The sequence below is a fragment of the Thamnophis sirtalis genome, unplaced genomic scaffold, assembly GCF_051295495.1.
Source record: "Thamnophis sirtalis isolate CommonGarterSnake01/CBP01778 unplaced genomic scaffold, rThaSir2_p1.2 scaffold_2, whole genome shotgun sequence".
NCBI lineage: Eukaryota > Metazoa > Chordata > Lepidosauria > Squamata > Natricidae > Thamnophis > Thamnophis sirtalis.
The window spans coordinates 43,648,014-43,660,614 of NW_028261382.1; the positions used below are offsets into that span (position 1 = coordinate 43,648,014).

General features: G+C 43.5%; 1 protein-coding gene across 1 annotated transcript in view; it reads right to left on the reverse strand.

Annotated features, from left to right (window-relative positions):
- Positions 1-440: 440 nt before the first annotated feature.
- Positions 441-12,601, reverse strand: part of GPR137 (G protein-coupled receptor 137) — a 23,737-nt gene continuing 11,576 nt past the window's right edge. The window contains exons 6-7 of the mRNA XM_087705213.1: positions 1,949-2,043; positions 441-1,085 (exon numbers count right to left, since the gene is read on the reverse strand). Of these exons, the coding sequence (XP_087561339.1) occupies positions 917-1,085; positions 1,949-2,043 (264 nt within the window). The 3' untranslated portion in view covers positions 441-916. The remainder of the gene's footprint in view (positions 1,086-1,948; positions 2,044-12,601) is intronic.

The following is a 12,601-nucleotide window of genomic DNA, read 5'->3' on the forward strand; positions in this document are numbered from 1 at the left end:
CTATCTACCTATCATCTCCGTCTGTCTGTCTCTTTCTGTCTATCATCTATCAATCATCTGTCTATCATTGTCTATCACCTATCTACCTATCATCTCCGTCTGTCTGTCTGTCTGTCTGTCTGTCATCTATCTATCTATCTATCTATCTATCTATCTATCTATCTATCTATCTATCTATCTATCTATCTCTATCTATCTATCTATCTATCTATCTATCTATCTATCTATCTATCTATCTATCTATCTAATCATCTCTCTGAGAAAAAAATGGACCAGACATCCTGTCGCTAACACAAAATCCATTTATTGGAAGGGGCAAGCGATGATATAGCACCAAAACGGCGGAAGTGTCTAGCGGAAGTGCACAGAAGCTTATTCCGAATCGTACGGCAGCTACGGCTACTTTTTGAGGGAGGGAGGGGGGAAGGAGGAGGTAGAGAAAGGGGGAGAGAAGGGAGGGAGAGAAAAAAGAAAGAGAATGCCCCTCTGCCCATTTCACAGAAATCTGCTTTCAACAACACCAAAGATAAAACGCGCAGCCCCCCCCCCCATGTCGTTTAAAGTGCGAGTGTTCTCGATATACTATGGGTTAAATATCTAAGGGAAATTCAAGGGGTTCCAGCAAAAAAAATAATAATAATCACCAACCAGCTCCAGAATTAAAGGATGGAGCCTAGGTTTTCGGGCTAAAATTCAGAAGGGAGCGAGGGATGTAAAGGGGGGGGGGGGGAAGGGAATGGGGCAGTGTGGATCTAGTACCCTGTTTGCATGCCGGTTGTCTCCCCTCTTGCCTCCCCCACCCCCCCCGCAACCCGGCACTCATTTATACACGCAGGAGACAAGTGTGCAGCATTAAGTGTGTGTGGGAAGGGCGCGGGGGGGGGGGAAGGCCGCCCTCCCGTCCGACCTCCGTGCCTCAGTTCTGCGGGGTGGAGTAAAGGCTGTGATGATGATGGCTGCCGGAGGCGGCCGCCTGCGAGAACAGAAGGGGGGCGGTGGGCGGGTGGCCGCCGAACCAGTCGTGCTCCCCGCTGCGGTTGATCGAGCCGTAGCAGGTCCCGCTGTTGCTTCGTCCGCCGGTCAGGCTGCAGAAAAGAGGGAGAAGAAATGAAGGGAGGAGTGGACAAGATGCGGACCCGCATGCAGAAGGAAAGAAGGAAGAGAAGGGGGAATGAGGAGGAGAACAGGGAAGGAGGGGAGAAGAGGGAGGAAAAGGAGAAGAACGGGGTAAAGGGGAGGAGAAGGAGAGAAGGAGAGAAGGAGAGGGGGAGAAGAAGATTCCTTCTCTTCACCCTTTCTCTCTGTCTCTCTCTCCCTTCTCCTCTCCCTTCTCTCTCCCCTCACCTCCCCCTCTCTCCCCTCTCTCCCCCCTCCCTCCCCCCCCTCTCCCTTTCTCTCTCCCCCTTTCTCTCTCTCTCTCTCTCCCTTCTCTCTCTCTCTCTCCCCCTTTCTCCCCCCTCTCTCTCCCCCTTTCTCTCTCCCTTTCTCCCCCCCTCTCCCCCTCCTCTCCCTCTCCCTCTCTCTCTCTCCCCCCTTTCTCTCTCTCTCTCTCTCTCCCCTTTCTCCCCCTCTCTCCCTTTCTCTCTCTCTCTCCCCCTTTCTCTCTCTCTCTCCCCCCTTTCTCTATCTCTCCTCCCCCTTTCTCCCCCTCTCTCCCTTTTCTTCCCCCTTTCCTCTCTCTCTCTCTCCTTTCTCTCTCTCTCTCTCCCCCTTTCTCCCCCCTCTCTCTCCCCCTTTCTCTCTCCTTCTCCCCCCTTTCTCCCTCTCTCCCCCCTCCTCTCTCTCCCTCTCTCTCTCCCCCTCTCCCTCTCCCTCTCCCCCTCTCTCCCCCCTCCTCTCTCTCCCTCTCTCTCTCCCCCTCTCTCCCCCCCCTCTCTCTTTTTCCCCCTCCTGTGTTACCGGGAAGGTTTTCTTGGGTATTTGAAGGATGGGAAAAAGGGAGATTTACCTGCTAGTCAGTCCTTCGTTTTCTCGCTGCCCAGGATAGTCGAAGAAATAAGAACGGGAGACACCGAGCTGCCGGTTGAAGACCCGACTGGCGCTCTGTCAGGGGAGGGAAAAGACCCATTTCAGCTTTCCTCCCCTTGCCGGCTGGTTATTTGACTGCTTCTTGGCTGGCTTGTTTTCCTTGCACAGCAATCGCGTTCGGCAGATCTAAGTTCCTAGTCCCTAAGTTAACAGGGCGGATTCGATTTAAAACGAGCTGATTTAAATCAAGTCACAAATCAAATCACGAGTAAAAAGGCTTGATTGGAACCGACTCGATTTAAATCAAATCCACCCTGTTACTTAGGGACTAGGAACTTAGATCGGATTTAAATCGACGCGATTTAAATCATAATTGTGGAAAGACCCACTGTCATCTCTGTCCTGCGACGGCTCCTCTGACAGTCCCAATATTGCAGAATAGACAGCTTCATGCGACCCCACTGAGCTCCGTTTCAGGCTGAGCAAACTAAATTATGAATGTTACCTTCAATGGAAAACCATCTATAGATAAGATTTTTACTCCAAAAGTATTTGATTAAAATAAATTTGATTAAAATACCCGATTTAAAATTATTTTTAATCCACCCTGCTAAGTAAAACACAACCCCTTTTCACAGCCTCCAAATTGTGAGCCGAGAGCGCCACCTCTAGGCCACCACGCCACTCATGGTAAGGCCTCTCTCTCTCTCTCTCTCTTCTTATCTATCTATCTATCTATCTATCTATCTATCTATCTATCTATCTATCTATCTATCTATCTATCTATCATCTATCTCCCTCCTAAACTATCTATCTATCTATCTATCTATCTATCTATCTATCAATCTATCCAATATCATCTGTCTACTATCTATCATCTATCTATCTATCTATCTATCTATCTATCTATCTATCTATCTATCTATCTATCTATCATCTATCTATCTCCCTCCTAAACTATCTATCTATCTATCTTTCTATCTATCAATCTATCCAATATCATCTGTCTACTATCTATCTATCTATCTATCTATCATCTCTCTATCATTTATATATATATATATATATATATATATATATATATATATATATATATATATATATATATATATATATATATATATATATATATATATATATATATATATATATATATATCTCCAATACCATCTGTCTGTCTATCATCTATCTATCTCCATATCTCCCTATCTATCTATCTCCCTAATCCTACACCGCTTCAGACAAATGGATATCCAACATCTTCTTAAAGACTTCCAGTGTTGGGGCATTCACAACTTCTGGAGGCAAGTTGTTCCACTGATTAATTGTTCTCACTGTCAGGAAATTTCTCCTCAATTCCAAGTTGCTTCTCTCCTTGATTAGTTTCCACCCATTGCTTCTTGTTCTGCCCTCAGGTGCTTTGGAGAATAGCTTGACTCCCTCTTCTTTGGGGCAGCCCCTGAGATATTGGAAGACTGCTATCATGTCTCCCCTCGTCCTTCTTCTTTTCATCAAACTAGACCTACCCAGTTCCTGCAACTGTTCTTCATATGTTTTAGCCTCCAGTCCCCTAATCCTTTTTGTTGCTCTTCTCTGCACTCTTTCTAGAGTCTCCAGCTCTTTCGCGCCCCCGATATCAGCGCCGCCATTAAAATCCAGAGTCTCTTACCCTTCGAACATCCCACTCACCATATCCTGAGCCGGCCGATGCACCCGGAAAAATCCCACCAGCAGCGAAGTGGGCAGTAACTCCCAAACGAAGAGGATGAGTCCAAATACGATATAACCTTGGTCCCCGAGATCGGTTATGAGGTCGGCCTGGAAGTGGGGGAAAGAGACCAGGTAATAAAACACACCTGTTTACTCCCAAATTTTTATAGGCACTCCTCGGTTTATGACTGGTCACTTAGCAAATATTCCAAGTTACGATGGACCTCCCTGGGGGTTACTTTGGGCCTTATTTACATTTGTTGGCAGTGTCCCACCATCGAAATAGCATAAAACCAAGTTGGTTATGTGGTAAAAAGAAGAAAGAGAGAAAAAAAATAGAAATAGAAGAGCAGAATGATATGATCCAGTAGAAAGAAATTGTTAACAAGGTAAAAAATATGTTTGAATTAGAACGTGCGGGAATTTATATTAAGAACCTTAAAGCTGATAAATAATTATGTCATGTTGATGGTATCAAACTTGAAATTTGAAACTTGGAAGGTTCCTGTTGTTAATGGAAAACAGAAATGGAAAAGAACGGATCAATCGTTTATTTTGAGAGAGAAAGAAAAAAAAACTATATGGCTTGTGCACGTTAAAAACTCGAAATTGGAAACAGAAGGAAAATAATAACGGCTAAAATTGGAAATAAGGGAAGTATAATGTAAAATGAGTGATGTCTTTTGGTGGGAAAGTTAAAGGGGGAATTCAGACAATACTCTGCTCACAAAAGAAATGTTTATTAGGTAACAAAAATAAATAAGCAATTTAATTGGAAGAATAAAAAAAAAACTATTGGTTATGTGGGTGTTCCAATTTAGGACCATGATGGGCAGGGCTCCCTAAAGGGTCACAATTCGAGGACAGCGTATAAATGGGCTACCAGCCACCCGTCCAGCTTTGTCAGTCGGATACTACGGAAGTGGGCATTTGAGTATTCTTCTTTTCGGAGCCCTGGGGAAAACTGCCCCAGGCTTCCTTGTTCAAGGGAGGGAAGGATGGAAAGCTCCCAGCAGGAGCCGTTGGAGCTGCCACCAGACTCCGACAGCGAGGGGCCCTAGGAGTCGGCCCTGGAGAATGTGGAGGACCCTGGACAGGGTTCCGACTCTGAGCAGGGCGCAGAGAGGCTGGTTGGCCACCAGGTGGCGCCTGAGCCTTGGACCAGTGGGGAGGAGACAAGGGAGAGTGATCCAGAAACCAGCAGTGAGTTGTTCCGGGATGCACGCCATCGAAGGGCTACTCGGCGTCAAGAACAACTACAGGAGGTAATTATGCTCAGCTGACGGTCATTAGGCTCCTCTCCAAACTATAAAAGAGACTGCTTGTGCCACGCCCTTCTTGCAGAAGTCAACGCTTGGACTAAAGAGAAACTAACTTGGCAGGTTGGATTGCTGCCAGTTTGTTTGCATTGCTGCCAAGGTTTGTTCGGGCTTGCTGCCAAACTCCTTATCTGTTTGTTTACTTGGCTTTCAGCCACCGAGAGTCTGGACTTGCTATTAAAGGACATTCTCATTAAGCTTTTGTTCCTGGACGGAGGAGGGGGTCAGAACAGAAAGCGTAGTCCAAGATGCTGGAGATTCCCTCCCCCCCCCCAGCTGCTCTTCGGCTTCCCCCCCAAAAGGATTCACCTGGTCGGAGACGTTGTACCAGTCGTAATCGAAGGAGTCAAGCCGCGTGCGGGAGGAAAGGGCCAAAGCTGCCAGGTTGTAGCAGGCGCGGCTGGCGTAGAGCAGGACGATGGTTCCCCCCATGGCCGCCGTCTGGCACAGCGTAGTGCCCTGTTTCAGAAAGAGGCGATTAGTCTGCAGGTGGGTTATTGCAGATTAAAACACCAGGCTTGGGGCATTGTAATACATTTTTGCTACGGTCTGCAAGAGGTACTGGAAGGATGAAATGGAAACCGGGAATAATTTTAAAAGCTAGAAAAATATAATAGGTAAAGGTTTTCCTCGCACATATGTGCTAGCCGTTCCCGACTCTAGGGGGCGGTGCTCATCTCTGTTTCAAAGCCGAAGAGCCGAAGACGTCTCCGTGGTCAGGTGGCCAGCATGACTCAACGCCCCCGGCAGCGCACGGAACACTGTTCCCTTCCCACCAAAGGTGGTTCCTATTTTTCTACTTGCATTTTTTACACATGTTTTCAAACTGCTAGGTTGGCAGAAGCTGGGACAAGTCACGGGAGCTCACTCCCTTACGCGGCGCTAGGGATTCGAACCATCAAACTGCCGACCTTTCTGATCGATAAGCTCAGTGTCTTAAGTCACTGAGCCACCGCGTCGCTTAATAGAAGAATAGGAATAGAAATAGGAATAGAATAGAATATAGAATAGAATAGAATGGAATGGAATAGAATAGTGAAGAGTAGAATAGAATAGGATTCATAATAGAATAGGAATAGAATATAGAATATAGAATAGAATAGAGTAGAATAGAATTGAATAGGATTCACAATAGAAGAATAGGAATAGAACAGAATATAGAATATAGAATAGAAAGAGAAATGAAAAATAGGAATAGAATATAGGAATAGAATAGGATTCATAATAGAAAAATAGGAATAGGATTCATAATAGTTTCAAGTTTCAAGTTTAATTTTATTTATAGGCCACCCAATCCCGGAGGAGAGAACAGAATAGGAATAGAATACAGAATAGAATTCATAATAGAAATATAGGAATAGAATATAGAATAGGATTCATAATAGAATAGGAATAGAATATAGAATAAAATAGGATTCATAATAGAAGAATAGGAATAGAATAGGATTCATAATAGAATAGGAATAGAATATAGAATAGAATAGGATTCATAATAGAATAGGAATAGAATATAGAATAGGATTCATAATAGAATAGGAATAGGAATAGAATATAGAATTCATAATAGAAGAATAGGAATAGAATATAGAATAGAATAGGATTCATAATAGAATAGAAATAGAATATAGAATAGAACAGAATTCATAATAGAAGAATAGGAATAGAATAGAATAGGATTCATAATAGAATAGGAATAGAATATAGAATAGAATAGGATTCATAATAGAATAGGAATAGAATATAGAATAGGATTCATAATAGAATAGGAATAGGAATAGAATATAGAATAGAATTCATAATAGAAGAATAGGAATAGAATATAGAATAGAATAGGATTCATAATAGAATAGAAATAGAATATAGAATAGAACAGAATTCATAATAGAAGAATAGGAATAGAATAGAATAGGATTCATAATAGAATAGGAATAGAATATAGAATAGAATAGGATTCATAATAGAATAGGAATAGAATATAGAATAGGATTCATAATAGAATAGGAATAGGAATAGAATATAGAATAGAATTCATAATAGAAGAATAGGAATAGAATATAGAATAGAATAGGATTCATAATAGAATAGAAATAGAATATAGAATAGAACAGAATTCATAATAGAAGAATAGGAATAGAATAGAATAGGATTCATAATAGAATAGGAATAGAATATAGAATAGAATAGGATGCATAATACAATAGGAATAGGAATAGAATATAGCAGTGTTTTTCAACCACTGTGCCGCGGCACACTAGTGTGCCATGACATAGTGTAAGGTGTGCTGTGGGAGAATTACTTTATATATAGTCAATATAGGCACAGAGTTAAATTTTTTTAACATTTTCTAATGGTGGTGTGCCTCGTGATTTTTTTCATGAAAAAAAGTGTGCCTTTGCACAAAAAAGGTTGAATAACACTGGAATATAGAATAGAATAGACTAGGATTCATAATAGAATAGAAATAGAATAGAATTCATAATAGAAGAATAGGAATAGAATACAGACTAGAATAGGAAAGAAATATTGGAATGAAGAACAAAATGGAATGAACTGGAATGGAATAAGAGAATATTCTGCAACAGGGCAAAAAGCAAAGGGGGCACCTTGGCTTCCAGGTAGATGCGTGTCGAGGGGGAGCCACGGGCCACGAGGAACAGGCAGAGGGCGAGCGAGACGGCTCCCAGCACGAACAGCGAGTCGCTGATGAGAACTCGAGCGAGGACCACCGCCCAGGGCTCAGCCTGGCCTGCCCGCACCAGCACGGCGCACGCCACGTTCACCGCCAGGAAGAGGACGCTGGCCCCGAAGCACGCCCCTCGCACCAGCAACCTGGGGAAAACAACCCAACTCTGAGAAAGGAGCGACTGACAAGATCCCACAACTTATTTCTTCGGGACCAACAAAGCCCCTATAATATAAACAACATTGACGACACAGGTGGACCTCGACTTACGACCACAATCGAGCCCCAAATTTTATGCCGCTAAGCCAGACCGTTGTCAAATGAGTTACGTCCCGTTTTACGACCTTTCTCGCCACATTTGTTAAGCGAGTCCCTGCAGCTGGTAAATCTGATTGTTAAGCGAATCCGGCTTCCCTGGTGACTCGACTTGTCAGAAGGTCGCAAAAGGGGGTCATGTGACCTCGGGACAATGCAACTGTCATAAGTACATGCCAGTTGCCAAGCATCCGAACTTTTTATTTATTTGTTATTTTTATTTATTATTTTTATTTATTATTTATTTTTATTTATTTCTTATTTTTGTTTATTTTTTATTTTTGTTTATTTTTATTATGTATTTATTTATCTATTTTTATTTATCTTTCTTCTAATTTCTACCTCTGATATCTAACCACTGAAAAACCTATCCCATGTTGAATAATACTCTTTATCTCCTTTATCTTTTATTTTCAACGTCAATCTATCCATCTCTGCACCTATCCAGTATTTTTCGAATTATGTTTCCGCCAGGCGGGCTGTTCTAATTTCTCCAATCTTGTGCAAATGCAATTCTTGCTGCTCTCAAGCGGCCCAAGCACCTGAATTTGATCACGGAGGAATGCCGCAACCGTCGTTAAAGTGTGAAAGTGTGAAAAACGGATGTAAGCTGCCGTCGTGACTGAACGGGCACGAAGTGAATGGTTGTAAGTCAAGGACTGGGTTTTTCCACCCCATGAAGACGCTGGAGAAATAACAAATACTCACAGGCCTTTGATCAGTTCAGGACGATATTTCGCTTTGGCTTTAAAAACCACCTGAAAAGGAGAATAAAATTGACCATTGGTTTTATTTTAGGGGGGGGGAGGGTGGGGGGGGGGAGGCAGAGGGGGGGTTTTCAGCGGCCCGCTTCGATTCTATTTTGATGGGGCAGGCGCTGCCTGCATCTGCTAGAAGTGGGATGCCATTAAAATGTTATGTTTTAAAGTGGTTAGAGGGCGGTCCTGCAGGCCACTTCTGCTGACTGCCAGCTGCCTGCAATTTGGCAGTTCGAATCTCACCAGGCCCACGGTTGACTCAGCCTTCTGGCTTTTCGAGGTCGATAAAATGAGGACCCAGGCTGCTGGGGGGGGAATAATAGGCTGATTCTGTAAACCGCTTAGAGAGGGCTGTAATGCGCTGTGAAGTAGGATAGAAGTCTAAGTGCTACTGCTATCTCCCTCCCTCCCTTCCTATTAGAATGCAGCATTGCAGGTCGACTCTGCCCACTGCCAGCAGTTTGATCCTAACCAGCTCAAGGTTGACCCTTCCTTCCTTCCTTCCTTCCTTCCTTCCTTCCTTCCTTCCTGCCTGCCTGCCTGCCTGCCTGCCTGCCTACCTTCCAGAATGCAGTATTGCAGGCTAACTCTGCCCACTGCCAGCAGTTCGATCCTGACCAGCTCAAGGTTGACCCTTCCTTCCTTCCTTCCTTCCTTCCTTCCTTCCTTCCTTCCTTCCTTCCTACCTACCTACCTACCTACCTACCTACCTATCTTCTATCTATAGAAATGGCTGTGTGTGTGTGTGTATGTGTGTTCCAGCATAACTCTAGAACGCCTCAAGCAATTTCAACCAAACTTGGTACACAGATGACTTACTCTCTGGAAAAAAATACTGTGGGGGGTAAGACACCTACCTTCCAGAATGCAGTATTGCAGGCTAACTCTGCCCACTGCCAGCAGTTTGATCCTAACCAGCTCAAGGTTGACTCTTCCTTCCTTCCTTCCTTCCTTCCTTCCTTCCTTCCTTCCTTCCTTCCTTCCTTCCTATCTACCTACCTACCTACCTACCTACCTACCTACCTTCCAGAATGCAGTATTGCAGGCTAACTCTGCCCACTGCCAGCAGTTCGATCCCGACCAGCTCAAGGTTGACTCAGCCTTCCGTCCTTCCCAGGTGGGTAAAATGAGGACCCAGGTAGTTGAGGGGAAAGATGCCGACTGAGTTAAACGCTTAGAGAGGGTCTGTGAAGCACCGCAAAGTGGCATATAAGTCCATTGTTATTGTATCAGAAGCATTCCAAAGGCCAGGGAAAACAGGGTTTTCTCAAGCTTACGTTCCCTATTACCCAAAGCCATCCCGTGGCTGGGGATGATGGGAACTAGGGCAAGAGAAGGCACCAGGTTCTATAAAGCTTGGGGAGGGGGTAAGAAATCTTAGCTTCCTGTCTCAAATGAAGGGAGGAACACAGCCAATTCCTTGCCAAAATGACCGAATGACCTTGAACTTGGTTCCTAAGGGAGCTGTCTTAATGCACAGCCAAGAAATGCATCAATTCTATTCTTAGCTTACAAAAAGTGGGCCGACAAACCACAATTCTGCTAAACCAGAATAATTTTGCACACTGTCCCTGTCCCTCTCCTTATCTGAGAGTCCTCCTCCTGATAACACACTTCACAGTAGCAAGATATGCACCACACACATATCCAAAGTGCTGGAGTTGCTACTCAGCTGCAATTAGGCAACTCAGTTGTTGCAACCCGCTTGCAGACACAAAGCAACATGTCAATTTCTGCACATCGACGGGATATATGCACCGAGAGAGAGAGAGACAGACAGACACAGAGACAGACAGACGGACACACACAGAGAAAGAGAGAGACAGACAGACAGAGAAAGAGACAAAGAGAAAGACAGAGAAAGAGAAAAAGAGATACACAGAGAGACAAAGAGAGACAGAGAGAGAAAGACAGACAGACAGAAAGAGACAGAGAAAGAGACACACAGAGAGAAAGACAGACAGACAGAAAGACAGAGAGAGAAAGAGACACACACAGAGAGAAAGAGACAGACAGACAGAGACAGAAAGAGACAGAGAAGAGACACAGAGAGAGAGAGAGAAAGACAGACAGACAGAAAGAGACAGAAGACAGAGAGAAAGAGACAGACAGAAAGAGACAGAGAAAGAGACACACACACACAGAGAAAGAGACAGAGAGAGAAAGAGACACACAGAGAGAGAAAGAGAGACAGACAGACAGAAGACAGAGAGAAAGAGACAGAGAGAGAAAGAGACACACACAGAGAGAAAGACAGACAGAGACAGAGAAAGAGACACAGAGAGAGAGAGAGAGACAGAAGACAGAGAAAGAGACAGAGAAAGAGACACACACAGAGAGAAAGAGAGACAGACAGAGAGACAGAAAGAGACAGAGAGAAAAAGAGACAGAGAGAGAGAGAGAGAGAGGAAGAGACAGAGAGAAAGAGACAGAGAGAGAAAGAGACAGAGAGAGAGAGAGAGAGAAAGAGACAGACAGAGACAGAAGACAGAGAGAAAGAGACAGAGAGAAAGAGACACACACAGAGAGAGAGAAAGACAGACAGAGACAGAAAGACAGATAGAGAGAGAGAGAGGAGAGACAGAGAGAAGAGACAAAGAGTGAAAAACAATTTGCAAGCATTTTTAAACCACTAGCTATTCTGCTATCTTAATTTACTGATAAGGTTTCCTTGTGGTTTGATAAGGTGGTGAGTTCATTCCTTTTGCCCCTTTTTCTGAACACAGAAGTGCTAACAACGCAAAATATTAACACTCTGTTGTGTGTGTGGGGGGGGGGGGGGTTTCCTATGATATATATTTTTTTAATTGGCATCCTGGATGGAAAGAAAGGCAATCCTGTTACTTTTAATCATAACATGATTTGAGACCCAAAATACAAGTTTATAGACTTTTTGCTGTGAATTGGGATAAACTGCTCATGAATACTGTGGATTTTTATCACTAACAGATAAAATCCCATTAAAATTATCTACAGAAAGAATCAGTGTATCACGACAATATGCCGCCTTGGGAATTCTGGGAGTTGGAAGTCCACACATATTAAAAGCCCACAAGGTTGACAAACACTGGTTTGGAGTGGCGGGTGTGCGTGTGTGTGTGTTCAAAATAGATATATAATTTTTGAGTCTGGAATTATTGAATCTGTCCTCTGCACCTCCATCACTGTCTGGTTTGGCTCTGCAACCCAACAAGACAGACGGAGACTTCAGAGGAGAATCAGAACTGCAGAAAAAACAACGGTTACCAACTTGCCTTCCGTTGAGGACCAGAATATTGCACGAGTCAAAAAGAGGGCCGGGAAAATATCTACAGACCCCCTCGCATCCTGGACATCAATTGTTTCAACTCCTACCCTCAAAACGACGCTATAGGGCACTGCACACCAAGACAACTAGACACAAGGAGTTTTTCCCCAATGCCCTCACTCTGCTAAACAACCAATTCCCACAACACTGTCAAATTATCTACTAAGACTGTATTACTATTATTATTATTATTCTCTTCTTTCCTAGTACTTCTCTCTCCCCACTTATGACTATAACCATGTTGCTTGTATCTTTTAACATTTATACTGTCTTATTTGTTTCCTAGTACAATTTGATTGGTTATTAGTAACCTATGACTATCACTAAGTGTTGTCCTACGATTCTTGAAGAATGGGTTCTATTTTGTTTTTCTTTATGTACAGAGAGAGCAGATGCACCAAAGACAAATTCCTTGTGTGTCCAATCACACTTGGCCAACGAGGAATTCCATTCTATAAAGAATTGTAATTTATTCTACTTAAGATCTCTGTAAAACATGCACACAGCAAATAGAACTAAGATGTAATTCATGGAAGATCAG